Genomic DNA, 25,738 nt, shown 5'->3' on the forward strand with positions numbered 1-25,738 from the left:
TATCTCCGAGATCATTACCGGGATTTTGCGTAGGGCTGCGCGGAAAGCCTCCTGATCCGGGCATCGGGGTACACATGGTGGTGTTGACGCCGGGGGTGGAGAGCGGAGCGGAGTTGAAGATTCCGTTTGAACCCCGGTCCCGACCCGTAGGTGGTATTGCGGCCAAATAACACCCCCCTTTGAAACATCCCTCCCCGGGTTCGGTGCTCTTTTAAAATCCCGATCCCCATTTGCTGACATGTCCTCACATCTCCCACGGCCCAAAGACATCCGACATCCATGTTATGTCCCCGAAGTCGAGAAGATTCGGGTCTGGAAGATTCATAAAGGTCTGGGCCGGATTTGGTGTCATTCTTGCTCGACTGGGGACTACTTGACTCGAGGATGATGGAGTGTTTCCCAGATGTCGCGATAAAATAGGTTCCCATGAAGAACGGATGTTGCGAATGATCATGGCTCCCTTGGTGAACAGCGAATCCTCATCCATCATTGCCCTGAAAGGGTATACGGTATCCAATCGGGTGAACAATTCGATGACCTGGTCGAGTAGCACAAGCAAGTCGGCCGTATTTCGCACGAGATCCTTGTCCCAGGCAGGATCCTCAGAGGTTGTGAGCCTGTATAGGGCAACTTGGATCTGCGAGAGCTGTATATAGAGAGCAAAAGGAGCACCTGGTAGGTCTTCGGGTGGCATGCCAAAGAAGACATCATACCATCCTCTGATTGCTTTGAGGCATGAGTACATACTTTCAATGCGTTGGTTCATGGGAATGGTCTGCATGAAGAGTCCAACCGAGTTGACCAGCACCTCGGTCGCCAACGAATGGGCCTCCAGAACTCCTTCTTTTTGTTAGCGCACCTCACAAAAAGATTGTAGATATCACGTACTGTGCGGAGTTGGGCTTGGAGACAGTCCATCACGGATCTCCTGCAACCTATTAAGGAGGCCCCTTCTAAAGACATATGTCGGCGCCTGGCTCGACTCGCCCATGACATCGCGAACTAAAAGCTTCTGTGCTTCGTCGGCAACGAGTTGGTATCTGATAAAGGCGACCAGCACCTCGTCAGAAGGATGCTCCTTTTCCCTCTCTAGGTTGATGAGGCAGTCCTCCATATGCGGACTCCAGCGGAGGGTGTCCATCTTGCCCACAAAGGAAGATATCCTGGCCAAGTCAGCAACTGACTGAGAGTTAAAGAAAGCATGAGACTTACACTGAGGTCAGAAACCAGAGTGACACGACGGTCCTCCGCTCTTCCGGAGTTCGGAGCCGGGGTGGAGGAGGCCGGCCTCCCCACATTTTGAAGCAGATTGTAAAGTATTGCTCCTCAATCGGGGCCTTCATCAAGCTGAGGTCATAAACCAACGTAACCGCCAACTGACAGAATGTGATGATGAAGGGTCTTGCGCCAGGTCCAGAGACTAGCGTGGCCCTGCTTCGTGTTAGAGCTCATCCTGAAAGACGGAGCTAGTAGTTCAACTTGCCAAGCAATGTAACAAACAATTCCCAGAAGAACATCCATGCTCCTCTCATGGTCAACGATGACCCTCTGAGCGGCCTCTTGACGAACACGCTCCTTCATCTTTACTTGTTGAGGATAGGATGTGGTGGTGATGTTCATGATACATAGCCACAGAAAGGGCTTCTCCTTGCGGAGATTCTCAGCTGTCTGATCTTTAGGCAAGACCATAAAGGGAAATCTCGGTAGCCAAGATCGAAACTTGTCTAGATAGATTTCTGCCTCTGCCGGCGTCGGTTCCGGAAGCAGATAGCTGTCATCGCTGGGAAGCGGTGCCGACTCCATCGGGGTTTCTATTGAGCTAGCAGTCCCGAAAGCATGGGGCATGCTCGAAAAGTTGTCCGAGGATGAAGTGGCAGCAGTCGCTAGCGAGTCTAAACGACTGGGGGTGTGAAGTACAGACGAGGGACAATAAGAGTTGTGGGGAGGAGGATGTGTCGTGGTAGAGCCAGGAGTAGTAGTAGGGGGAGTTTGTGGATGGACACCATTGGCAGACTGAGTTGCACGTAAGATGGAGACAAGATCATCGAGCTTCTCCTCTAGCTGTGCCGTTCTCGAAGATGTCGTCTTTTTGGCAACTCTTCTCCGTGAAGTTGCCATTGGTTGGCAAGACTTGCCTAGACGAAAGCACCGTTCGCAGTTTTGACCTCCAGGTCTCAGGATACACTTGCACTTGGCCCGCTGACAGGCTGTACAGGCTCGGCCGTACCCAGCTGGAGTGCCAGAAGCGGCCACATCAGGTGGTGCCATGGTTTGGGATAGACGGACGCCAAGTCCGGTCGCACGATAGGGCTCAACGGGATTTCACAATGCTTGTTTCTGTCTTTTTCTGGGGACGGGATAGGACGAGTGCTGGTAAAGTCCGCGCATGCATCTCCTAGCTTTCGTCTGGCAAAAAAAAAAGAGGTTCGGAGTTGGGAATGCTTGGGGGGTGTGATGAAAGCCGATCGATCAAGTTGTTTGTTGCGCTGGGAGCTGGGGGATGTTCTGGTATTTGTCGGATTTCGGATTTCAGTTAACTCCGGGGGAGCGATTATCTCCAAGCGAATGCGAGCAATTGTCCCGCACCCGACACGCGTGTTGGTTGCTAGATCTAGATTGGGCACAGACTGCGAGAAGGATTGCATAAACAAGGAGTTTTAAGTGGTCGTTGGACCTGGATGTGGTGGATGATGGAATGGATGGTTGTTTGGGTTGTCGGACAGCTTTTAAAGCCAACTCCGTGTCATGGGTCAACCAGGCAGAAAGATTTCCAACTGAGCGCCAGCAACAAGGTATCATTTTTACAATCATGCTCATAAAAACAATGGCTAGGGTGATGCTTTTGTGATCGGAAAGTCTATCAGTCCGAGAGTGAGTGAGATTAGGGGTCGCTCGCCATTGAAGCTTGCGCGTATCATACGACCAACACGAGCGTTGATGTTGAAGGTCAAGTGAGGACATCCCTTTGTCGGATAATTTGCCGTCTTAGCCTAGAAGTTGGCTTGATCTATTCCTGAAACTTACTAGCAGAGGCTGGACTATCGAGAACCTGAATCCCGATCCAAAGCGTGGTCCTGGGTGGATTGAATGGCGCTCGCGACACGTGGAGTGTGATTGAGAGGGAGCCCACAGTGAGCTGGAACCCTGCTATATCCACCGTGACATTCGTATCAGGAACATCAGCAGAAGGAGGAATTGATAGATAACGCTCTATATACCATCGCACAAGAACCCAATTCACTGTTTAATGTATCATACATGTGTATGAAATACTCTCAGACTTAACTTTGTGACTTCAATTGCAAGATGCAAACCAATCTTCGTCTTCCCTTATTGGGCAAACACATGGCTCAAACGGCCTCCCATTGGCTATAAACCGTTAGCACCTGGCACCAATGAAAGCCGGTGTTTCCCGCTCGTTTCAATCGCCAACTCAATTCAACTCCATTCACGTCACAAGCCAAAGACAATCTTTAACTTTCCACCTTCACCGCGGACGACCAACCATGGCTGCTCCAACCGTCGCCGCAGCAGAAATGCTCCCTCGATTCCTCCTCCCACGCCTCAGCTGGGGTCCTCCGTCGCAAGTTGTACGGCCCTTGGTTTCGAGCCACCAGCGACGCTCCTTTGCCTCCTTCCAGACTGCTTCTGCTACCCCTCGATGCTGCGCTCGCCGCGCCGAGAGCCCGATCCTTAAGAGAGCGTTCCATGCGACAGCCGTACGACAGCGAGATCATCACTTTGACACACTCAAGTTTGTCAAGCGGTTACAGAGCGAGGGGTTCACCGAGGAGCAGTCAGTGGCCATGATGAAGGTCTTGAATGACGTTATAGAGGAGAGGTACACTCGATCCCACATCATGCCCAGTCTACATCTTGCTAACCTAATCTGCAGCATCCAGAATCTCACCCGTACAATGGTCCTCCGCGAAGACGCCGCCAAAGCAACCTACACCCAGAAAGTCGACTTTGCCAAGCTGCGCTCCGAGCTCCTCTCGGCCGACAGCACCGAGTCCAACACGACGCGCACGGCGCACGAGCGCGTGACAAACGACATCGCCAAGCTCAGCAGCCGCCTCCGCGACGAGATCAGCCGCACCCAGGCCAGCGTGCGCCTCGACCTTAACCTGGAAAAGGGCCGCATCCGCGAGGAGGCCGTCGGCCAGGAGCTCAAGATCAAGGAGACTGAGACAAAGATTGAGCAGGAGGTTGCCGCCCTGAGGGAGAAGCTGGAGCAGGTCAAGTTTCAGACCCTGCAGTGGTTGATGGGTGTTTGCACTGGTTTCGCGGCTCTGTTGCTGGGTGCTTGGAGATTGCTCATGTAAAGAGCGGCGTCAGGGGTAAGAGTCATGGTGTGGACGGGATATTAAGTGTCAGCCCGTCACCTATACGGCATAGATTTTCTAGAGTCATGAGTTTGAAAACAAAATAGCATGTAGCCATGGACGTTCCGGTTATGGGAGCTTGTTCTTAGCTTACAATGGGTATATCACAAGAATGAACATATGCCCGGTTACACCGTCGGTAAATCAGGCCGAACCCGTGGGGTCCCGATACAATAGCGTCTCCGTCTAAGCCGGTCAGTCATCCCGGAGTTGGCAAGTCCGGAACTTGTTCTACTTCCGCGGGTTAGGTAGGAAACAATAACCCAATTCCTTCAAAACCTTCCCATCAGGCATCAATAGTTCAGCTTCAGCTCCCTCGTCTCACCGCGCCTTCTGACGATCTGTCAAACCCCACCCCCGCCCCCACGTCCACCCCGCCATATCGACAGCTCCCGGGCGGTAGGGTAGATAAGGTCACATTGCATCTCATCTTGATTCGGATCCCGACCTTTTCTATCATTCTCTATACATAGAGAGTTACCAAGATACAAACTGTGAAGCCTAAGAGACGACACATACTCGATCAATCTCTGTTCTGCTAAACCCGTTTCCCACCTTGAGCCCCCACGATAGCTTCCCCAGCCTAATCCTCACCTCACAATGGCAGCCAAGCCCAAGGTTCTCCTACTAGGCGGTATCGAGCAGTAAGTACCCCAGAAGTTCCAGCACTCATCTAAGCCCCTATGATTACTCAAAAAGGAAGTCACTGCTAACTCCTCCAGCGCCTATGAAGCCTGGGATTCACTAGCCTCCATCGCGGACATCATCAAGCCCAAGTCGACTGACCGAGCTGCCTTTTTAGAAGAGTCCAAGTCTGGAGTCTTTGATGGAGTTGTTGCTGTTTATCGAAACTTTACGTCTGTGAGCACTACTGGTCTTGTTAACGAAGAGCTGCTTGATGCTCTTCCTGATACGCTCAAGTTTATCTGCCATAATGGTGAGGCTCCTTGTTCTCAGGCATGATTCGCATATACGCCCTTCAATTTTATATCTTGCATACTCCTATTAAACTTGCCCTATTCCCTCTTTCAGGATTCATACAAACTCGAGTTCTATCACTAACTTCTCAGGCGCTGGTTATGACCAAATCGACGTCGCCGCCTGCACAGCCCACGACATCCGCGTCTCCAACACACCCACAGCAGTAGACGATGCCACAGCAGATATTACCATCTGGCTACTTATAGGAGCTCTCCGAAACCTCTCCAGTTCAGTCCTATCCCTCCGCGCTGGAAAGTGGCGTGGAAGCCCTCCTCCCCCGCTAGGCCACGACCCTGAGGGCAAGGTGCTTGGTATCTTAGGCATGGGTGGCATTGGTCGTAATGTTGCCCGCAAGGCTCGTGCCTTTGGTATGACTATTCGATATCATAACCGTCAGCAGCTCTCTCCTGAGCTAGAGGAGGGCGCCGAGTATGTCGACTTTGAAACGCTGCTGAAGGAGAGTGATGTCCTGAGTCTGAACTTGCCCCTCAATGTAAGTCACAACACCACAACATCACTCTCTAATCTTACACACGTTTAGCCTAGCACTCGACACACAATTGCAAAGGCCCAATTCGAAATAATGAAGCCTGGCATCGTCATCATCAACACAGCTCGCGGCGCAGTCATGGATGAAGCAGCACTTGTAGATGCCCTCGCATCCGGCCAGGTCGCCAGCGTGGGATTGGATGTGTTTGAAAAGGAACCTGAGATTCACCCTGGGTTGCTGACGAATGAGAATGTGCTGCTGGTTCCGCACATGGGCACCTATACCGTCGAGACAGAAAAGGCCATGGAGGAATGGGCCATTGATAATGTCCGGCTGGCAATTACAGAGGGGAAGCTCAAGAGTATTGTCACTGAGCAAAAGAACTTGCAGTAAAGTTGGAATTGTTCAAATACACTGGGATGGAGTGACTTCTAGACATGGTAGCAATAGAAAAAACACAAGTTTACGAATACAAGTTTACCAAGAGACAATAGCCTCAACACCATCATCTCCCCGACAAGGTTCAAGTCATCACATCAGAGAAGCAGTTATCAAAGTTTGTTGAGAAGAATTTCTTTTGAAGTTCTACTCTGTCCTGGCCACGGTTGACGGGCCCTATCTCGAGTCATCATCTCCTTCCATCTCTATGGGGAGGTCTCGTCGTGGATCATGAAGATCCTTTCATCCATTCATCATCCGTTTTTTATATCTCGAAGGGGGGAATCATATGATTAGCAAAAAAGCCAACGCCATTTTGTTGAAAAAGCAAGATTTTTTGCCCCTCCCTGCACCCTGCGAAGAAATCTCCTCTTCACGATGGAAAGAGAAGCATCCCGAATAAGCAGAAACAAAGAAGAGAAGAGGGAAAAAATCAAAAAACCGCAGATGTCCTTGTAACTCTCCCAGCCCATATGCCATGCAAGTTCATGCTGTTGAAACTAGAATTTTGCCAGTTGTCGTGTCGATAGAAGAGGGAAAGTTCGTTACACATAGGAGTCCAGTTGAAGGATCCTTGGGTATGATTACATCCGCTTAGTAGCGGTAGATGTCGGCCTTGAAGGGGCCCTCACGGGTCAGGCCGAGGTAGTCAGCCTGGACCTGTGTGAGGGTGCTGAGCTCAGCCTGGCAGTGGTCCAGGTGGAGACGGGCAACCTCCTCGTCGAGGATCTTGGGGAGGACGTAGACGCCGACGTCGAGCTTGCCAGTCTTGGCAAACTCAACGTACTTCTCACCCCAAGCCTTGTCGCTGGCCTTGAACAGCATGATCTGGGCAAGGACCTGGTTGGTGAAAGAGCAGGACATGACGAAGGAGGAGTGGCCGGTGGCACAGCCAAGGTTGACCAGACGGCCCTCAGCGAGGAGGATGATGTGGCGGCCGTTGGGCATGAGGAAGCGGTCAACCTGGGGCTTGATGTTCTGGACGGAGGAGGCGTTAGCCTTGAGCCAGGCAACGTCAATCTCGATATCGAAGTGGCCAATGTCTGGGAGATGTTAGATGATGAGCTAAAGAGAAGTTATCAGGAAACTTACTGCAGACGATGGCGTCGTTGGGCATGGCCTCGAAGTGAACACCAGTGAGAATGTCACGGCAGCCAGTGGTGGTGACGAAGATCTGACCAATCTTGGCAGCCTTCTCCATGGTGGTGACCTGGTAGCCGGCCATGGCGGCCTGGAGGGCGTTGATAGGGTCAATCTCAGTGACGAGGACGCGGGCACCCATGCCGTGGAGGGCCATGGCGCAGCCCTTGCCGACATCACCGAAACCAGCAACAACGGCGACCTTGCCAGCAATCATGACATCGGTGGCACGCTTGATACCGTCGACAAGGGACTCACGGCAGCCGTAGAGGTTGTCGAACTTGGACTTGGTGACGGAGTCGTTGACGTTGATGGCGGGGACGAGGAGCTTGCTCTCCTTAAGCATACGGTAGAGGTGGTGGACACCGGTGGTGGTCTCCTCAGAGACACCGTAGCAGTCCTTGAGCATCTCAGGGTACTTGTTGTGGACGAGGGTGGTCAGGTCACCACCGTCATCGAGGATGAGGTTAAGCTTCTTGTCATCCTTGAAGGCAAGGAGCTGCTGCTCGAGGCACCAGTTGTACTCCTCCTCGGTCTCACCCTTCCAGGCGAAGACGGGGACACCGGCGGCGGCAATGGCAGCAGCGGCGTGGTCCTGGGTGCTGAAGATGTTGCAGCTGGTCCAGGTGACCTCGGCACCAAGAGCAGTCAGGGTCTCGATGAGGACGGCGGTCTGGATGGTCATGTGGAGGCAGCCAGCAATGCGGGCACCGGCGAGAGGCTGGTCGGCAGCGTACTTGGCTCGGGTCTGCATGAGACCGGGCATCTCGTTCTCAGCGAGCTCAATCTCCTTGCGGCCAAAGGCGGCCAGGGAGAGGTCAGCGACCTTGAACTTGTGAGCGGGGGCAGACATTGTGGATGAATTGGTGGAGGAGGAGTATGAGAGGGAAAGAAAGAGAATAGAAGAGGAGGAAGAAAGAAAAAGGGAAGAAGAAAAGGGAAGAGGAGGAATATGTAGAGGTCAAGAGGTTGAGGACGAGGAGAGAAGATAAGATGGGAGCGGGGCTTTTCAGACTTGACCTCCTGCTCGATTGGAGGGGGAGAGGGGGAGGGGTTGGTGGGCGGGCGGTGAAAACGGCAAAATGAGGGGCAGAAATTTCTTTGCCATTGAGAAGAGACCAACAAACCACCTCCCACCAAGAGGCGGGGCAATCACCACGGGCATGCAACCAAAAAAGTCGCCGCTGTCCATCGGTACTTGTGGACGGGCGGATGGTTCGCCTGGAAACGCCCCTCCAGCGGTACCTTTGGACTGCTGACGAGGGGACCTGAGGGGCGGGCACCGGCCGGGGAGTGGAGCTGCGAGAAGCCGGCGTCAGAAAAAAAAAAAAAGAGGATCTTTTTCATCAGCGACAGCTCCCTCACATGATGGAGCCATCCATTGTACGAATACGGATCCATTACGGTGCAAAACACTCTGATCTAGCGAACCGGGAACCACGTTGAGTTTTCTCGTTCATTGACTGGATCACCTTCTCTGAAACTCGGTTGCTACCTCTCGATATTGCCGCGTCTCACTCAGCTAACTAGAGAGCTCTCTGCTCGGGGACCCTGATGTTCCCTTCAAACTCGAATTCCCCGCTCGGAAGCCGAGAACCGCCTCCCACAGCAACCGTCAATCCCCGGCCGCCGTTGGAGGCTGGGGGGCCAATCGACCTTTCCTGTTGAGCTAGGTGCTGATCATCTCAAACCGACCGCCTTTCCTGATGTTACGTTGTGCCTGTCCAGCATGGCACAAGCTGAATGGCCACACAAGAGAGACAACAAGCAGCTTGACCATCATGCATGCCGTTGTAGGTTTGCCAGAGACAATGTTGACAACAAACGACAAGCTACAAGCAAGATGCTCCCTTCAAGTTGCCGCAAGACACATAAATCCAGACAAGCATTATCTTGGTTATCCAATATTCGTACTTTTTAGTTGATCTGCCTTCAAGCATTTCAAGCTTGTTTCTTGGGCATCACTCATGAACCTCTGTCGGTCATCAACAAGAGGCCAGAACCAGGTATCCTCCCCACCACATCTCGGTATCACCAGCAACATCAGGTCTGTCCATCATGTGCTTATCAAGTGCTCCTCTCTTTCTCAACGCTGTAAATCTAGACCAGCACTCAATTATATTCCACATTGCCCGGAACGCCGCCAATGCAAACCGTCACTGAGCGTCTCGTATCCCTGAAATTCCCTCGAGACACCGTGAACCCCTTCGAGCCCCCGTCCTCTGTCTATTTCGGCAACAGGTTCTCCCTCACCGCAAACATCTTGGCGCTGACGTTGGCCGTGAAGCCGTCCACCTGCTTGCTGTACTGCTCCACCTGCTTCGCGTTCAGCATACCCTCCAGCCGGCTGGGCTCCTGGGGAAGCTTGAACAGCCGCTGCCACTCATCCTCGGGCAGGAGAGTCTGCTTGGCCGCGGCTCGCTGGGCGTTCTCAGCCTTGCGCTTGGTCTGCCATTGTGTGATCTTGGCCTGCTCACGGCCGAGCTGTCGCTGATAGAACTGGAAGTTGTTGAGGTCGGTGTAGTGCGACTCAATGCTCTCGAGCAGGAGATCGCAGGTCTTCTCGAGGAAAGGGTCGATCGCAAGGTCGAGGGAATCGATGGAGGGGTACAGCGGGGGCTTGACACCGTCCCGCTCAAGGTCGGCGAGCGACGAAGGCTGCTGAATATCGCCGCTGACGGGAGCGGAGGGAATCTGGTGGAGGAAGGTGGTGAGGAGGTGCGAGTTGTGGACGTTGATAGGGACCTCGGCGATGATGTCCTTGAAGGTGAGCTTGGTCTTTTGCAGGCTATTTTCAGTTAGCACCTGTTCCCTAAGTATGCTCCGACGTCGCCTTACTTCTCGGTGGTGAACTTGTTCTCCTTGTACGCGGTCATGAACGCAGGGGTGAGGCGGAACGCCCGAAGGGTCAGGTTGCCCTGGGAGCTCTTGCTGGCGTCGTAGACGAGGGCGACGGTGTGCTCGTTGTCCTTCTGGTAGTGGAACTGGTTCTCGATGAAGCTCAAGTTGACAAAGTTGCCCATGGTCGCGCTCGTGTACCAGCCGACGTTGTTCGCATCCACGTTGACCTCCTTAAGGTGTCGGATCATCTCGTTCTGGTAGGCGATGTTGGCCTTCTGTCGGGGAGCGGCAGCGGCGAGTGCCGAGGCGTCGTTCTGGTGGCCATCGGTGGTAGCGGGGTCGACGGTCGGGAAAGGGAACGTGTTGGTGATCTCCAGAAGCTCATCACGGTCCATACCCACGATCGAGCCGGTGGCGACAGAAGGAAAGGCCGAGGAGCAGTGCTTGGCAATCTTCATGATGACCTACACAGCGACACAGGTCAGCTCTGCCTCCTCGCAACTCCTAGAGGGGGCCTCGAGGTGGGGCATCTCAACTCACCAGAGCCTCGACCTGGACGGCCTGGAAAGGCGCATCTTTGGGAGCGTCACCCATTTTGGCAGAAATTCAGGAAGAGATATTCACGGGGCCGCGAGTGATGGATAGAGGTTCGGCGCTACGATCGTGAGTGGGCGGGTGGTGTTGAAGGCCTCGGGGCGCTGAATGTGGGAATATCGAAACTTTTCGCATACCGATTTGTGGGCGTTGTGGGATGAGGGCGGTGAAGTGCGGCAGATTATATATCCCGCGGTGCACTTCACGAGCTTAACAACTGCATCACCTGCCATCAACTACAGTTCATCAGGCATCAAGATTTACTCACTTTCTAAGCCAGCATCTTATTTTCTCTATTTGAAGGACAACTCATGGTTCTTCTTTTCCATGGCAAAGCCGTGTACTTCCTGCATAGTCCCCACCTCGCTAATCGTCAACCTCACTCGGAACCTAGCCCTTCCTCTCAACATTCAAGCATCAGCTATTACTACCTAGTTTATCAAATCCAAAAGCACATTTTATCTTTTCTAAACCGTCTATCATAGCTCATTCCCATGCCGAATATATATCGATTTCCAACAAACGCCTTGTGACCTTTTCCGACCCATCCCGTCCCTTGTGTATCATGCTCACCCTCTCATGCTAAACCAAAGCTCCTTAACCCCGGATATCAGACCTCCTCTAATTTTAATATGAGCACCAGAACACGCCCTCATTCTATGTCGCTTCCAGCGCCCGCTGTAACGCCCGTTATCGCGCCAGGATATCACTCCTCCCATGGAATAATCTCCCATGACTCGACATTATCCCGAATAATGAGTCGGTGCTGATCAATCCTCCAGAATGCGTACATGGAACGAGTAGCTCCCGCCGCTTTTCGGTGAGCCGGTCCGGTGCCACCCTTCTTGGCATCTTCTCTTGTCCTCCAGATGCAAGTCGCCAGGTTGGCCAACTCAGAGTCTGGCTCTCCGAACCAGTATCTGGTCACTGTTAGCAAGGAACTACCATGAACACGAAAGATTCGGCTTACTTGAGGAACCCACCACTTGCCACAGCCTCAGCGTGAGCCGCCTTGTCGAGTCGGCCGAGATCAGCATACTCGGTGGTTTTCTTGATGCGGGACCGGAAAGCGACGATGTAGAAAGAGGTTTCCTTGAACCCCTTTCCTGACTCGACAGCCAGACGCTTCACCTCTTCGAGCACCTCGGGCCAGTTGAAAGAGTCGACATAAGGCGCCGTTGCATAGTCATCGCGAAGGACTCGGAACTGGCTCAAGGCACGGGCAAGGAACACATTCTCGTGGTTCAAGGTGTCCAGGTCAAGTAGATGTTCCTGCTCGGTGTATGGGGATTGGATCAAATATCGACTATTAAGAGCGAGTTCCGGGCTGATCTCTCTCACGTCCACATGTGTGCCGGTCTTTTGGAACACGCCGAGTTCCGCTCCGGGAGCCGTCTGGATGTCAACGGACGCCATTGTGGCTGAACAACGACTTGGAAGATGATTATGCTGGATGACCTTGCGAGTTCCAACTAAGCAGTACAGTCTCAGCAGGGAGATATACAGTCCGGGGGCAATTGAGGGATGAAGATGGGAACAGCTACGAGGACCACCACCCCAACAGCGAGCAATTGGCCTTTTATTGTCACACCAAGCCCCTTCCTACGGCCTCTTAGGCCATCGAGCCTGGAATAACGTGCTAAATGACACCATCTGGGGAAAACGAGAAACCAGCACGTGTGGGTCGGTGAAGAGTGTCAAAGGAAAGGGTCTTCTCTCGGCAACTACTTGTTAGTGCGGGTGGTCGGGCGTGTCGGAATCACTGACAGACAAGCCTCCGGCCGAGCCCGGCGGAATTTGCAGCCCTGAGTCAGTTGGGCTTCTATCTCCAACATGTAAGGGTTTTCCAAAATGGGTCCCAGAACCAAAGGGGTTCTCCTAGCCGCCTTGAATTTCCTCAATGGCTTGGGAAAAGTCTGTCTTGGGGGACTTGAGATGCGGCTCCGGGATCTCGCTTTGTACCAATGACGCGAGACAGCGAGATCATGATGATACGTCGTACCGTAATGCAACGAGCCGGGGTAAAAATTCGACAATCTACGGCTTCACCGCTAGAAGCAATGATAACACTTCCCCGGTCTCGGCAGCAAGACGACGCCGAGTCGGAAGTGAAAAAAGGTTTCTACAGGTGTTGGAACTTGGATGCCAGGGGCAGAAGATGCAAGACTAGCGCAGGCCAGGATGCGGCACTGACATGTGCGCCAGACGCTAAAATGGCGACAGCTCACACACAAACCCGCAGACAGAAACAACATGGATGCTGGATATAACAAAATCATCAAGGTGTGTCTTGTCTGGGGTAGGGCGTATATATACATGCGTTGGGCTCCGGGCGATACGAGTGTAACGCTACAGGCGGTGACGGGGAGACTAGGGAGCTTCTTTCGGACTGTCGCACACTCTGTTTCAAGCAAGACGTCAAAAGCCACGAGAATGTCGACATACTGAGAAGATCTTCGTTGACCTCATTGTCAGCAATATACCAGAACATGCCGTCATGTCTGTTTTCATTCAAGCCTCTGCAGCTTCTCATCTATTGCTGACTGGATGGTCTAATATCATGCAATTGATCCTGTCTCAATCATCATCTCATCTCTCACGGCTCCTCGACTTCCTCCTCCTCAGACTTCCTCCTCTTCAACCACACCTTGGCCATCTCGTACGTCCCCAGATATAACCCACTCCCCAGCATCGTCCACCCCGATCGCAGAGCCGCACCCCGGAAGAATCCCCGCACTCCCCTCTCCCGGTACACCTCCTGCGTCACCGTCCACGCCCCCTTTTTGGCCCTCTTGCCCGCCATCTTGGCCGCGACTTCATTCCCTTCACTCCCGGCGCTCAGCATCATCCTCGTCTTGACAACATCGCTCGGCGTCGTCAGAAACGCTGCTACTGATCCCGCGCCTCCCGCGCTTAACCCCGTCACAAGCCCCGTCTCGACCAGGGTGGGCTCCGGGGCGTCGTCACCGCGGGATTCCCAGACCCGTGCGCGCATATGCTCAAAAATGGGGAACTGAAGTGCCGTGAATGGAAGGTTGCGCGCGACGAGGGCCGTGTAGCCTGTAAAGAGACGCCGTGATGCCCCGGTCCCGGCGAGCTGACGGAACGCCTGTAAAGATGTTGACGACCCCTTGCTTGAAGTCTCGCCCCGTAGCATCTGGGCGTTTTGCTTGATGACTTCTGCAGGGGCGAGGACTAGACAGGATGCCATCTCTGCAATTGCCGAAGCGGATGAGTGTACTAGAGGTTGTGGTAGCGATGTTGATTTGCCAATGACTTGTTTCGCATTCTCATATGTCGAGAAGAATAGTCCAGCTGGGAACATGAGCAACCCTGTCTCGCCAATATTTGTGAATACTGACCTGCTGGGAGCGTAGCAAGGACTACACTTCCAATGCCTTGATAAAGACCCCGCCAAACGGGTGCCTTCTTGGCCGAACTGGAAGCATATGTTTTGATGTAGTCTTGGCTCTGGTATCGAGTCTTGATGGTGTCGAGAGGATAGACCAACAGGTCAACCGTGAATGCTGCAATAGCGCCAGCCTTGATATGGATATTAGAGAGCTATATCCATTGAGCATAGGTAGTAACTTACCGCATATATCTCCATCGTTTTCCAGGTGAAATTTTATGAAATAGAGCATCATGAATTTCTTCCAGATTTCCGGCCCCAAGATGCAACGAGTCGAGTACTTGCTTCGAGTTGGTGATGTCATGGATCATTGGGTCCCACGTGCGGATGGCTTCCGGAGCTACCCTGCATTTTCCACGTTCACATCCAACCCATCCAATGGAGATACAATTCTCGGGTCACCTATCTATGATAGCAAGCCAATTTAGAAATCAGGGAATTTCAGAAACTTGAAGATTAGGTAGCACTCAATAGTTGTCACATAGAATAGAAATATGCCCAAAGTGTAGCAACGATAGTTAATTGCAACCTTGACAACCTCTAATAAACATAGTCACATTGGATTGCTACCTACCTACGTATCCTCGAACAAACGCCACATTAACATAGGTACTTCCCGATTTGAAGACTTTGCCACGTTGGTTATCTAATAAAACCGTTAGGTCAATTATTCGTGGCATAGGCACCAAGACAAGCTGTGAATCAATCATTGTGGTTGCATAATGGGTTATTTCACCTAGTAGATGAATAGTGAATAGTGAATGCCCCAGCAGCGTAGCATTTGAGGCTTAGCATAGTCTGTAGCGTGATAGTGCTTCCGAAACTCCCCAAAGTCGCATCTGAACTCGAATGTGCTTTTAATATTAAAAACATATAGGCAACCCGACTTGCGCCATCATGTATACAACCCCGTAAATCAATCAACCGCGACGCACTCCCTGCTGTCTATCATTTGACTCCAAAACATCCCAAGTTCCCAATCGCAGTGTGCTTGCGTGCCCGCCTCTATGAGCTGTTCCCATCTCTATCATAAACCCGCTCCCGGAAATAAAATAAAGATAAAAATTACAACTTGCTCTTCAAGCCCGCTGAAGTCTCATTAACCACAGCTACCACGACGCAAATGTCATCGACCTTGCCGCCGTGCCAGTTTTCGTTGGGGTAATACTTGTGGACCTCTTTCGCGAAAGGTCCATCGAGTTTCGTGTTGACACTGGCTCGCTTTGCGGCTGTCACGATTTCGGTCGCGAGCAAACTCTGAAGCGTCAGTGTCCTTTCCTTCTTTTCCTCGGACGCCTCGGGGAGCTGAACTAGAGGTTCCAGAGTATCAGCTACACGGACACCCCCGGTTTCAGTCATAACCCAGGCACCGCTCCGAACCAGAGCCCGGCTCGCAATTCGGAGAATATCTTGATTAAAGAGGTTGTCGAGAACGCCATCAGTCGCAAAGACGAGGACATCGCCATGTCTGAGCGAGTGCTGTGTAACATCCGCATCTCGGGGCAAGTCGCTCAACTGAGCACCACCAAAAGCTGCCATGCGAGCGGCAACACTCGGAGGGACGAGCGATAATTGGAAGGGAGTGTTGAAAGCGTGTGTCTGGGGTTCCGAATAGGTATGGACAGCGTTCAGACGAAGCTGTAAGAAACCGGAATCACCGAGGTTCGCTACGTCCAGGTTTCCGTCTGATCCAGCAATAGCAACACACGCAGTGCTACCACCTGCCCGAAGGCTGCGGTCCTCGCAAATCGCATCATATCCCTTTTGCATCAGCTTCCTCGCTGTCAAGGGAGGATCGGTTTCCGCCTTGTGCTCGTGAGCAGCCACTGCCATGTGGTCGCAGAAGCCATGAGAAAAGTCGGCGGGATCGACACCCGAATCCACCCAGCCGCCAACACCATCTGCCACGCCAAACGCTACTGAGCCTGAATCATTGATCCGGCTGACAAAGAAGGCATCGTGTCCGGATTCGGGACGAGCGGAAGGGCGACGGTTCCGCGGGGGCTGAATTCGATTATACGGGTTAAAGTGGAAAACGTGGGTGGAGGGATCGTAGGGTCTGTCTTTGGCGATAAAGGAGGAGGCGATATGGTAAGAGAATCTTGGTGCGTCGGCTGATGTGGAGTAAAGTTTCGATCGCAAGCATGAGGCCATGGCACAGATCGGTCGGGTTCGAAATCGCGAGCAGGTCTGTAAGGAAGCTGAAAGAAAGTTAGTATGAGTGGCTAAGTAGGAATGCATGGGCTCTGCGACGGACCTCTAGCAGTAAGTAGCGATTGCCATGAAGCCGCAGCAACTCGGTTGCAAGGCGCTGCCATGAAGGGCTAGAGTGGATCGTCGAGGACAAGAATTGTTGCGAGAGATAGCTTCAAGAGAGAAGATGGTCGAGTGTAGAGTCAAGTCGGTCTAAAGCGGTAGGCAATTACAGAGAAGACATCTTGGCGAAGGGATCAAGGAAAAAATTAGTGGTGTTGGAGGGAGTTGGCTCCTCAGAAGTGGGATCGCGAACGGAGAAATAAAGTTGTTGGGTCTCCGATATCTAATCTAATTCTTTTTGGAAGGCAAGCCCCTCCAGTGCCCTGTCCCTTCGAGAAGGAGAAGCCACTGCAGGGCGCTGAGGCTGTGCGATGGGGCTGAACGGCAAAGCCACAGATTGAAAATTATTTTGATTTCCATTTCTCCCGGAACCTCATGTCCGGATTTCCCGGATTATCTGTTTCTCCTCGATCCATCCGCCTTTCACGAGCACCTGCTTCCGATCCCGACCGAGTGTGCCGTCGAAATTGATTTCAACACCCCTGCTCTGATTGGTCCACGGCAAGCGCATGTCTCCATTCCGTAAAGCAATAGCCGAGGGAAGGTTTGCTTCCCAATTCATGACGACGAGAAACCTGGATACGCCACCCCTTGTGAACATCGTCAATTCAACTTCAACGGAGGGGATTGAACGGCTTTTCTTCCTGTCAATTCCTCGGCCGCAGCTCAGATTTTACCCCACGAAGATTGACTGTCCTTCTCCTCCGGTCCCAATCTCGATTTCATCATCATGGCCGCCCTCCGATCCTCTTCTCGAATTGTCGGCGCCGTCTCAAGGACGGCTGCCCTTCGACCCGGAGCTGTGTTCTCTCGCTCCATGGCCTCGGTCAGCGAGGCTCCTCAGGAGCCCAAGCCCAACATGAAGTCCTTCCAGATCTATCGATGGAACCCCGATACCCCCAGCGAGAAGCCCCGTCTCCAGACCTACACCCTGGACCTCAACAAGACCGGACCTATGATTCTCGACGCCCTCATCCGCATCAAGAATGAGCTCGACCCTACCGTGACTTTCCGACGAAGTTGCCGTGAGGGTATCTGTGGTAGCTGCGCCATGAACATCAATGGCCAGAACACCCTTGCCTGCCTATGTATGACTCCCCGCCATTGTCGCGTGCGAGGTATTATTCAATTGAGAGCAAAGTGCTGACGCTCCCGACCAGGCCGAATTCCTGCCGAGTCTTCATCTGATGTCAAGATCTACCCTCTTCCTCACACCTACGTCGTCAAGGACCTTGTCCCCGACTTGACGCACTTCTACAAGCAGTACAAGAGCATCAAGCCCTACCTCCAGCGCGATACCCCTGCTGAGGACGTACGGCCCCCTTTCTTCCTCATTAACATTGACGTGTACTGACAGAGTCAATAGGGACGTGAGTACCGACAGACCAAGGAGGACCGCCGCAAGCTCGACGGTCTTTACGAGTGCATTCTCTGCGCCTGCTGCTCTACCTCGTGCCCGTCTTACTGGTGGAACTCTGAGGAGTACCTCGGACCCGCCATCCTTCTCCAGTCTTACCGATGGCTCGCCGACTCTCGTGATGAGCGCACAGCCGAGCGCAAGAACAACCTCGAGAACTCGATGAGCCTGTACCGTTGCCACACCATTCTCAACTGCACCCGAGCCTGCCCCAAGGGTCTCAACCCTGGTAAGGCGATCGCCGAGATCAAGAAGCAGATGGCTCTCGGCAACTAAGAACCCAAAAGCGAATTTGTCGCGGAACGAACATGATGATTTGAGGCGGAGGTGAAGTTAAGGGTTACCGCAGATGGAATACTGCGTGTGATGCTACAAGGATTGTAACCCTGTGTATAGGCTAGATGGGCGGGAGTTTCACGCTGTGTTCTGATAGCAAACTTGGCAATACTATTTTCTTGGATGTTCAACCCTCGGGGCCTTGTTGACAAATTGTTCATGAGTTTGCTTTTCATTGTTTTGTTTTCATTTCTTGTTGCTAATCACTAGATTCATTCCAGCCTGGAACCGAGACACGGGACACGAGACGATCACGCCAAAACACTGTGCCGAACACCCCACAAGCAGACCGCCATGCCCAAGCACCAAGGTGCTTCACTCGGGCCCTCAATTGGGCTGACTCGTACTCGCCGATGGCTGGGAGTTTGAGAAATAGCCGTATGGTGCCCTACCGGCCTCTGAATCACCGACCTTACGAACTGTCCTGGTATTCAAAGATTTATGATATCATTTCTCATTTTCATCTCTCATTTAGCTCATAATTAGGCTATGAGGTGAATACTCTTTACTGGCTTAACCGAGCGCAGCCGTCCTACAATTCGAACGGCTGCAAATAGATTTTCACAGGTTCCCAGGGCTTCGCAACCATGTACGAACTTGTTTCTGTTTATCGGTGTTAGCTCCGAAATCCCAAGGACGGGCCCGACAGGGCCGGTATTGCTTGCACTCACCATCATACCACTTAATGATGTAAGTCGCATCTATCAAGGGTACTGCGACCCATCCGGGGTGATCTCCTTTGGCGCCCCAGAACAGCTCCTTCATGCCGTTCTCACCCTCGGTAAACCAGAACTCGTTCCACGAATATCTGTCTGGGAGATACTGGGTGCCGGTGTCGTTCCTGATTCGAAAACGGTGTGGGTGCAAGGTGTCCTTGAGATTCATGACGCCTTGCCACCGGAGGAGGGTTAGGCCGTGGAAGAGCTCGTCCCCGGGGCGGGTGTCGAAGTAGAACTGGCCGGACTTCTTCCCGGGCTTGGTGTCGTGGATCAAGATGGGTTCTCGGTCGGTGCCAAATATCCCGACAGTACCCTCCTCGTCACTGGACAGGTAAATGTCGTCGATGTCTTTAATAGTACCGTTCCTGTACCATGTTAGTCCAGCTACCAGAGGTTTGTACGGCTTCTTACGCCGTGACTATGAGACGGTATGTAATCGGCTCGGGGACTTGATGGACCGGATCGGCGGCAATGACGGTGCCCAGGAGAAATGAAGCTGATAGGAGCGAATACCACTTCATCTTGGTATCTTTATGCTTGATCGGCCGGTTCGAGAGTGTTGCGCGATGCAAAGGAAGAATAGTTGCCAGATACCGAAAGAAAAAGACACATGCAGAAAGCGAACGAAGGAAGAAGCTGGCAAAGAACGGCTGTCGAAAGTATATTTAACTTACAGCCCGACAACTCCCCGACCCAACAAGTTGACTCTGTTGATGATGTAGAGCGGGTAAAGTACATTGATGTCTTTTTAATATCACGACTGAACAATGTAAGGACTTGTATAAAAAGACCAAAGAGCAGAAAAAAATATTATGATAAATAATAGACCACTAATACAAATCTATACATTGTTCACTTTATTGTCATATTTTACTATTGGACTTTGATAATGGCAAGATGATGCCTTTGTTCCCCTCGATCACCGTGATAGCTAGATCATGCGGGAGTGTTAATCACTACGAGGGAAGAAACGTATGACAGGGTCTAGGGAAAAGAGTCCTTCTTGCTTCAATAATGCCCCTTCTATTAAGCTCGTGGTTGAGTGCTTGCCACGCGCTTTGGCAATTGGCGATGGCAGTGTGATTGAAAGGTTTGGTGTTTGACTTTGTGCGTCGGTTTCGCCCAAGCATATCATGACGATTCTCAAGATATACTTTTCAGCATCTCTTCGAGTTTTTTTTTTTGACGCAAAAAAGGGTATTTGGGTTGGGTAGGGGAAAATAATTAAAGGTAGGGCAGAGTTCTTGACCGATTTTTTGATCTTATGCTGAGACATACTGAAGATATCGAGTTGACTGTGGATAAAGCTTGAGATCACTCCCATACAATGGGGGCACACCTTTTCACCATATCAAGACATCCATCCCAGCGCCGTCTGAAAGAAATAAGCATCCATTATCGAGATTGTTAGCCGAGGACACCCTTTGTTAGCTTGGTCTAGTGATGCCGCCCCTCCAACTCGGGCAACCATGGCTTGGTGTCTAATGCGGCCTTATTTCAACCGACAGGATCATTGCTTTCCTGGTGTTTCTGAGACTGTATCGCTCAGTTCGGAAGGACTGAGGTAGGTTAAAAATATCTTTAATTTATTATGATTCTGCCCATTTTTCCTGACCCGCCGTTGCCGTGTCTCATAATCGTACGTGGGAACCGAAGAGGGTCTCTACGGCATGCAGCACAGACGAACAAAGACAATGTCAGTGTTCCGTAGCTAAACATGTCATGATCTCGCGCTGTAATTAATTTCAAAAGTACTTTTGCACAAGAGACGCTGACGTTACCCCGACCAGCAAATCCTTATTAAAGTGAGAACGCCCATGACGTAACTGTGTCTCTAAGACCCTCCCATCGGGCTATCTGAAGCGCCCTCGAGCCGTTGACCCAGTACCTGCAGGCTTCAGGTCACATCTTTGTGATTTGCCGTGTTATACGGTCCGTGACGTCGCATCGTCTCTATTACACCTCCCATTGGGCCGTCGGTACTCGACGGGGAATGCTTACACCTCGTATACTGCCGTGTTGCTTCTGAGCATCAAACGTCTTTTTGACTGACGATCATCTGTAAGCGCGGCCGACTGCGGAGTTGTATTACATCCCGCTGTGTCTTGCTGCGGATGTCGCGGCGGCCGATCGACCGGTAATGCAGTATATATTAAACAGACAGGAACCCGCACAATGTGATAATGGTACAATACATCGATTGACTATCTCTCTACGAAATCATGCTTTCAAACGCTCTCTTCCTTGTTGCCAGTCTCGCTGGACTCGTTGCGGCCTCGCCGTATCCTCCATGTGAGCATCAGACCATCTGTGTTGATGCCATCAACACATGTGGTATTAGATACGGAGCGTGAGCAATTCCTACGTCTTAGAAAAAGCTTTCACAGAATACTGACACGGACTATAGCTGCTACGATGTATGCTCTCCCCAAGACGCTCCTACGGCCCCTCCTTGTCCAGCAGCATCTACATCGGTCGAGTACCCGGAAATCACAGCCGATTAAGCAGTCGGCAATTAAAGAGATGTTTGTGTTAAGGAGGAAATGTGACCGAGTGCTGTTGTAGCATATCGGTTGTATGAGGGCTGTGGACAGTTTCTCAGATGGCCAACAATGGTGTGTTGTGTGACCGGCCATGCGTCTACATCACCAAAAATAGTTCAACCAGCTACTCATCCAATGCATCTTCCGTATAGTATTTGGCGCTGCCGCTTCTAAAACTAGTAGTATGCGTTGCCAGGCGTGCTTGTGCTTGAACTCCGTGCATAATCGGCCGCAGATCCTGGGAACGCACCAACTGGAGCCGATGGGCTTCCTCTGATCTCATCATCCGAGCTCAAGTCATCGACGAAGCCATCATCTTCCTCTGGAGGTGCTCGCATGGCTTCCAGGACATCCCGGTCAAGGGAAGGCGGCTCATACGGCTTGATGGTATGAATCTCACGCCCTGATGGCATTTTGCCCAGGAGTGTGTTGGCGGGCGGGATGGCTTGCGTGTTCATCTGTTCTTGTCAGAAAATGCTTCCGTATTTCGCATGAGGCTGCTTACTGTGTCGTTGATCTTGTTCCACTTGGCGTCGAGCATCTCCAAGATGCGTGTTTCCTCCAACTTGCCCGCATCAGCTCCCCATGCAGCCTCCTTGTCCACTCGTCGATCCTCTCGCTTCTCCGTGATATCCTTCTTGAATCGACTGAAGCTGAGGCCCTTTTTGCTGTCCTTGACTTCAACACCCAACTCTGAAAGACCGGCGCGAACCCATCCGATGCCTTCCGCAGTTTGTCCTCCCAGCTCAGCGTCAATACCGAAGAACCGACAAGCGCGGGCCCGGCATGTTCGGCGAAGATCCTCCAGGTACTTTAGTAGCCCGCTGTTGATCTTGTGAGATCCTGAGCCGGCTGAGCTGCATAGGGAAGATGCCTTGGCAGCATGTTCTGACGCTGCCAAGCATAGACGGGCGTAAAGGTGAGCGCGGACTTTTGGAATATCTGGTGCTTTGAACATCCACTCCTTGTCATTCTTGTTCCTGTCTTGAGCGACAATCGCTGGGTATGGATCATCTTTGAGAACAGCCAGCAAAGTTGCTTCCGCCAAGGCCAGGCATGAGAGGGCTCGGGCTGTACCAGGTGAGACGTCGGCGCATGGTGGGCTCGTTGTGATGTGTTCTCCTCGGCCAGCAAGATAGTCGTACACGGAAGCAGCCTCCAACAGTGATTTTGTCGCTGAAGTGATTGCGCTCGTCCTGCCTTGTGCGCCGAGAAACTCGCCGTTGGTCGAATAGAGGGGCTGTAAAGCAGATCGGGCAGTCAGGACATGCGAGAAGCCCAACGTTGAGAGAACAAAGAATATCTCATATTCCAGAGATGAAATCTTGACTCGAGCCCTTTCACGTCCTGGAACAATATCACCTGACAGCGTCGGTCTCCATTCGATGGCCGGGGATGTCTTAAGAACGATGTTGATGAACTCCCCGTTGGGCAGGTTTCTGCTGCTCAAGCCATCATCTACAGCGAGAAGGTAGGGTATGTACCCGTTGAGACTCGATATGGCTGTATTGAGGTTCGAGATCTGAGAGCTAGGAGGAAGTCTCTTGTGCTTCTTTAGCGTATCTCGAACCACCCCGCGATATGTGCTGGCGTTGAGGGGCAGCGAGGGATGTGAATCGGAGCTGAAGCTGGATGAGAAGGAGAAGGCGGATGTTGTCGGGAGGACAAAGGGGAAAGGCATCTTATATTAGACGAGAGCTTGAGGGTATAAAAAGAGATTCAGATGTTGAAGCAAGGGAAAACATGGGGATTCTGTGACGCAACAGGCTTGCCAAGCTCTTGGAAGCATCGCCATACTGTGCAGAAACCTGCAAGATTGACACTGTACCACAGCACTGACGTCTGCCGGCCGGGGTTTCACCGGAATTCGGAGCTCCTTTTCAGGGCATTGGATCGAGTTTCTAGAAGCTCCACCAAAATTTCCGGGGTTTGCAGGCTGTCATCTTAAACACCACGCAAGCAGGTCCCGCCCGCCCTCTCTCCTTTCAAAACACCAAGGGAGCTCCATTGTGTGCTCTTGATGACGCTCGCTTCTCCCACGGATTCCTCGTTCCCGCGGTGACAATGGCTGGCCCTTCTCCGTCACCGCACAAACCTCGTCGCAAGACCAAGAAGACCGGCAATGGCGGCGACAGGCCATCTCGTTCGGAGGCCCTGGTGAGGGCGCCTGCTTTTCCCCTTGCCGCGTTTTTATGGCCTGCGCGCACTTCTTCGTCGCATTGGGAGGTGTTGCCCGTAATTCTCATGGTCGTTGGTCTGTTTAGATGGGCTGCTGGATTATGGGGATATTCTGGTGAGTTGCTTCCATCATATCATGACACGCGAGCATGTATGCTAACGTGGACTACCTCGCAGGTCACCGCAAGCCTCCCATGTTTGGAGACTACGAAGCGCAACGACACTGGATGGAGGTGACGACACAACTCCCCGTCTCGCAGTGGTATTTTCATGATCTCCAGTGGTGGGGACTCGACTATCCTCCCCTGACCGCCTACCATAGCTGGGTTCTGGGCAAGATTGGAGCTCTCATCGACCCCGAGTGGTTCGCCCTCTTCGCCTCCCGAGGCAACGAGGACCCTAACCTCAAGATATTTATGAGGGTGACCGTTATCATCTCGGAATACCTCATCTACGTCCCGGCTGCGATTGTCTTTGTACGACGGTATAGTCGTCTGCAAGGAGTTGCCAACTGGAACGCCTGGCTTGCGCTCGTCGCCATTCTGATGCAGCCTTCGACTATCCTCATCGACCATGTTCACTTTCAATACAACACCGTTATGCTGGGTTTCGTGCTTGCGAGCATGTCTAGCATGATTGCGGAACGTTACAAGTGGGCTGCCGTCTTCTTCGTTGGAGCGCTGGGATTCAAGCAGATGGCTTTGTACTATGCCTTCAGCGTCTTTTCTTACCTGCTTGGAAGATGCGTCTTCCCTCGGATTAACCCAACAAGACTTTTCGGCATTGCTCTCGTTACTATCATTTCCTTCGCTATTCTCTTACTGCCTTTGATTTTGGGCACTCTTCATGATGTGAAGCAGGGAATCGATCCATATGCGGAATCAGATGGAGCTCGACCACCTCTTCCTCTGTTCCCCCAACTTGCGGAAATTCTCGACACCAAGGCTTTCTACTACCCTCTCGTTGTGCAACTGGTCCAGATGATCCACCGAGTGTTCCCCTTTGCTCGTGGTTTGTTCGAGGACAAGGTTGCTAACTTCTGGTGTGCTGCCAACGTTGTCATCAAGCTCCGCCAGTATCCAGCAGCTCTGCTTCAGAAGGTGGCCCTCGGCGCTACGCTCGCCTCTATTATCCCTCCTAACTTCATCCTGTTCCTGCGACCTCGGAAGACGACGTTGCCCCTGGCGTTCGCCACCACTGCTTGGGGCTTCTTCCTCTTTAGCTACCAGGTTCACGAGAAGAGCGTCCTGTTGCCGCTCATGCCCATGACGCTGCTCTTGGCCGGAAAGCAAGGACTGAGCAAGGACACTCGGGCTTGGGTTGGATTCGCCAACCTTCTGGGAGCCTGGACCATGTTCCCCTTGCTCAAGCGTGTTGACTTGAGGGTTCCATATGCAGTTTTGACCCTTCTTTGGTCATATCTGCTTGGTCTCCCACCTACCTCTTTGAGCGCATACTTCCAGGACGGCCAGGCCGCCTGGGCTCAATGGTCAACAGCCCTCCTCCATTGGATATTCTATGCCGCCATGGTGGGCTGGCATGTTGTTGATGCACTGGCTGTGCCCCCTGTCGACAAGCCGGACCTCTGGGTTGTGGCCAATGTCGGTATTGGAGCGGCTGGGTTCATCATCTGCTATCTTTGGTGTTTGTTGAAACTTGTTCAGGAATCTGATCTCTTTCCGACAAAGACAACCAAGAAGAGCAAGACGTCATAGAGTTGTAATATCAGACTAATAGTGTACATCATGTGAAGATAAATAAAAAGCTCGAAATAGAGTGCCTGTTGATAACAAGAGTTCTGAGAGTTAGCAAGGACACCGTTAACTTGTGCATGCTTGCCGCAACTCCACCGGGAAGAAAATATCGATTTCAAGAGCAATGGCGAATAGGAAACTCTGTGCTGAGCAATCGACTTGATTGTGATCTGTGAAATGTCTTGGTTTTATTT

At 52.1% G+C, this 25,738-nt stretch overlaps 12 protein-coding genes across 12 annotated transcripts; 4 read left to right on the top strand and 8 right to left on the bottom strand.

Annotated features, from left to right (window-relative positions):
• Positions 1 to 244: 244 nt before the first annotated feature.
• On the bottom strand, positions 245 to 2,118 carry NECHADRAFT_46784 (uncharacterized protein; the record flags this gene model as incomplete). Its single annotated transcript, XM_003048854.1, has 4 exons — positions 245 to 843; positions 889 to 1,040; positions 1,213 to 1,401; positions 1,463 to 2,118. The coding sequence occupies 4 exons, from the start codon at positions 2,116 to 2,118 to the stop codon at positions 245 to 247; spliced, it is 1,596 nt and encodes a 531-aa protein (XP_003048900.1).
• Positions 2,119 to 3,917: 1,799 nt separating this feature from the next.
• Positions 3,918 to 4,325, top strand: NECHADRAFT_47143 (uncharacterized protein; the record flags this gene model as incomplete). Its single annotated transcript, XM_003048673.1, has 1 exon — positions 3,918 to 4,325. One exon carries the CDS (start codon positions 3,918 to 3,920, stop codon positions 4,323 to 4,325), a length of 408 nt encoding a protein of 135 aa, XP_003048719.1.
• A 660-nt stretch (positions 4,326 to 4,985) lies between these two features.
• NECHADRAFT_47224 (uncharacterized protein) lies at positions 4,986 to 6,249 on the top strand (the record flags this gene model as incomplete). Its single annotated transcript, XM_003048674.1, has 4 exons — positions 4,986 to 5,029; positions 5,108 to 5,322; positions 5,456 to 5,859; positions 5,908 to 6,249. The coding sequence occupies 4 exons, from the start codon at positions 4,986 to 4,988 to the stop codon at positions 6,247 to 6,249; spliced, it is 1,005 nt and encodes a 334-aa protein (XP_003048720.1).
• A 164-nt stretch (positions 6,250 to 6,413) lies between these two features.
• NECHADRAFT_62736 (uncharacterized protein) lies at positions 6,414 to 8,371 on the bottom strand. Its single transcript, XM_003048855.1, has 2 exons — positions 7,387 to 8,371; positions 6,414 to 7,337 (listed from the first exon to the last, which is right to left on the bottom strand). Exons 1-2 carry the CDS (start codon positions 8,285 to 8,287, stop codon positions 6,889 to 6,891), a joined length of 1,350 nt encoding a protein of 449 aa, XP_003048901.1. The 5' UTR covers positions 8,288 to 8,371; the 3' UTR covers positions 6,414 to 6,888.
• Positions 8,372 to 9,500: 1,129 nt separating this feature from the next.
• On the bottom strand, positions 9,501 to 10,959 carry NECHADRAFT_62738 (uncharacterized protein). Its single transcript, XM_003048856.1, has 3 exons — positions 10,816 to 10,959; positions 10,273 to 10,739; positions 9,501 to 10,222 (listed from the first exon to the last, which is right to left on the bottom strand). The coding sequence occupies exons 1-3, from the start codon at positions 10,867 to 10,869 to the stop codon at positions 9,661 to 9,663; spliced, it is 1,083 nt and encodes a 360-aa protein (XP_003048902.1). The 5' UTR covers positions 10,870 to 10,959; the 3' UTR covers positions 9,501 to 9,660.
• A 616-nt stretch (positions 10,960 to 11,575) lies between these two features.
• Positions 11,576 to 12,285, bottom strand: NECHADRAFT_47094 (uncharacterized protein; the record flags this gene model as incomplete). Its single annotated transcript, XM_003048857.1, has 2 exons — positions 11,576 to 11,789; positions 11,840 to 12,285. The coding sequence occupies 2 exons, from the start codon at positions 12,283 to 12,285 to the stop codon at positions 11,576 to 11,578; spliced, it is 660 nt and encodes a 219-aa protein (XP_003048903.1).
• Positions 12,286 to 13,348: 1,063 nt separating this feature from the next.
• NECHADRAFT_71007 (uncharacterized protein) lies at positions 13,349 to 14,484 on the bottom strand. Its single transcript, XM_003048858.1, has 3 exons — positions 14,465 to 14,484; positions 14,232 to 14,412; positions 13,349 to 14,184 (listed from the first exon to the last, which is right to left on the bottom strand). Exons 1-3 carry the CDS (start codon positions 14,477 to 14,479, stop codon positions 13,466 to 13,468), a joined length of 915 nt encoding a protein of 304 aa, XP_003048904.1. The 5' UTR covers positions 14,480 to 14,484; the 3' UTR covers positions 13,349 to 13,465.
• Positions 14,485 to 15,346: 862 nt separating this feature from the next.
• NECHADRAFT_46646 (uncharacterized protein) lies at positions 15,347 to 16,599 on the bottom strand (the record flags this gene model as incomplete). Its single annotated transcript, XM_003048859.1, has 2 exons — positions 15,347 to 16,482; positions 16,539 to 16,599. 2 exons carry the CDS (start codon positions 16,597 to 16,599, stop codon positions 15,347 to 15,349), a joined length of 1,197 nt encoding a protein of 398 aa, XP_003048905.1.
• Positions 16,600 to 17,327: 728 nt separating this feature from the next.
• Positions 17,328 to 18,290, top strand: NECHADRAFT_95465 (uncharacterized protein; the record flags this gene model as incomplete). The annotated part of the gene is made up of 3 exons (XM_003048675.1): positions 17,328 to 17,622; positions 17,758 to 17,909; positions 17,964 to 18,290. The coding sequence occupies 3 exons, from the start codon at positions 17,328 to 17,330 to the stop codon at positions 18,288 to 18,290; spliced, it is 774 nt and encodes a 257-aa protein (XP_003048721.1).
• A 592-nt stretch (positions 18,291 to 18,882) lies between these two features.
• Positions 18,883 to 19,590, bottom strand: NECHADRAFT_83698 (uncharacterized protein; the record flags this gene model as incomplete). The annotated part of the gene is made up of 3 exons (XM_003048860.1): positions 18,883 to 18,953; positions 19,022 to 19,434; positions 19,481 to 19,590. The coding sequence occupies 3 exons, from the start codon at positions 19,588 to 19,590 to the stop codon at positions 18,883 to 18,885; spliced, it is 594 nt and encodes a 197-aa protein (XP_003048906.1).
• A 2,151-nt stretch (positions 19,591 to 21,741) lies between these two features.
• NECHADRAFT_101266 (uncharacterized protein) lies at positions 21,742 to 23,336 on the bottom strand. The gene is made up of 2 exons (XM_003048861.1): positions 22,118 to 23,336; positions 21,742 to 22,070 (listed from the first exon to the last, which is right to left on the bottom strand). Exons 1-2 carry the CDS (start codon positions 23,291 to 23,293, stop codon positions 21,789 to 21,791), a joined length of 1,458 nt encoding a protein of 485 aa, XP_003048907.1. The 5' UTR covers positions 23,294 to 23,336; the 3' UTR covers positions 21,742 to 21,788.
• A 340-nt stretch (positions 23,337 to 23,676) lies between these two features.
• NECHADRAFT_95467 (glycosyltransferase family 57) lies at positions 23,677 to 25,505 on the top strand (the record flags this gene model as incomplete). Its single annotated transcript, XM_003048676.1, has 2 exons — positions 23,677 to 23,905; positions 23,968 to 25,505. 2 exons carry the CDS (start codon positions 23,677 to 23,679, stop codon positions 25,503 to 25,505), a joined length of 1,767 nt encoding a protein of 588 aa, XP_003048722.1.
• Positions 25,506 to 25,738: the final 233 nt, after the last annotated feature.

Source organism: Fusarium vanettenii, assembly GCF_000151355.1.
Source record: "Fusarium vanettenii 77-13-4 chromosome 8 genomic scaffold NECHAsca_10_chr8_2_0, whole genome shotgun sequence".
Lineage (NCBI taxonomy): Eukaryota > Fungi > Ascomycota > Sordariomycetes > Hypocreales > Nectriaceae > Fusarium > Fusarium vanettenii.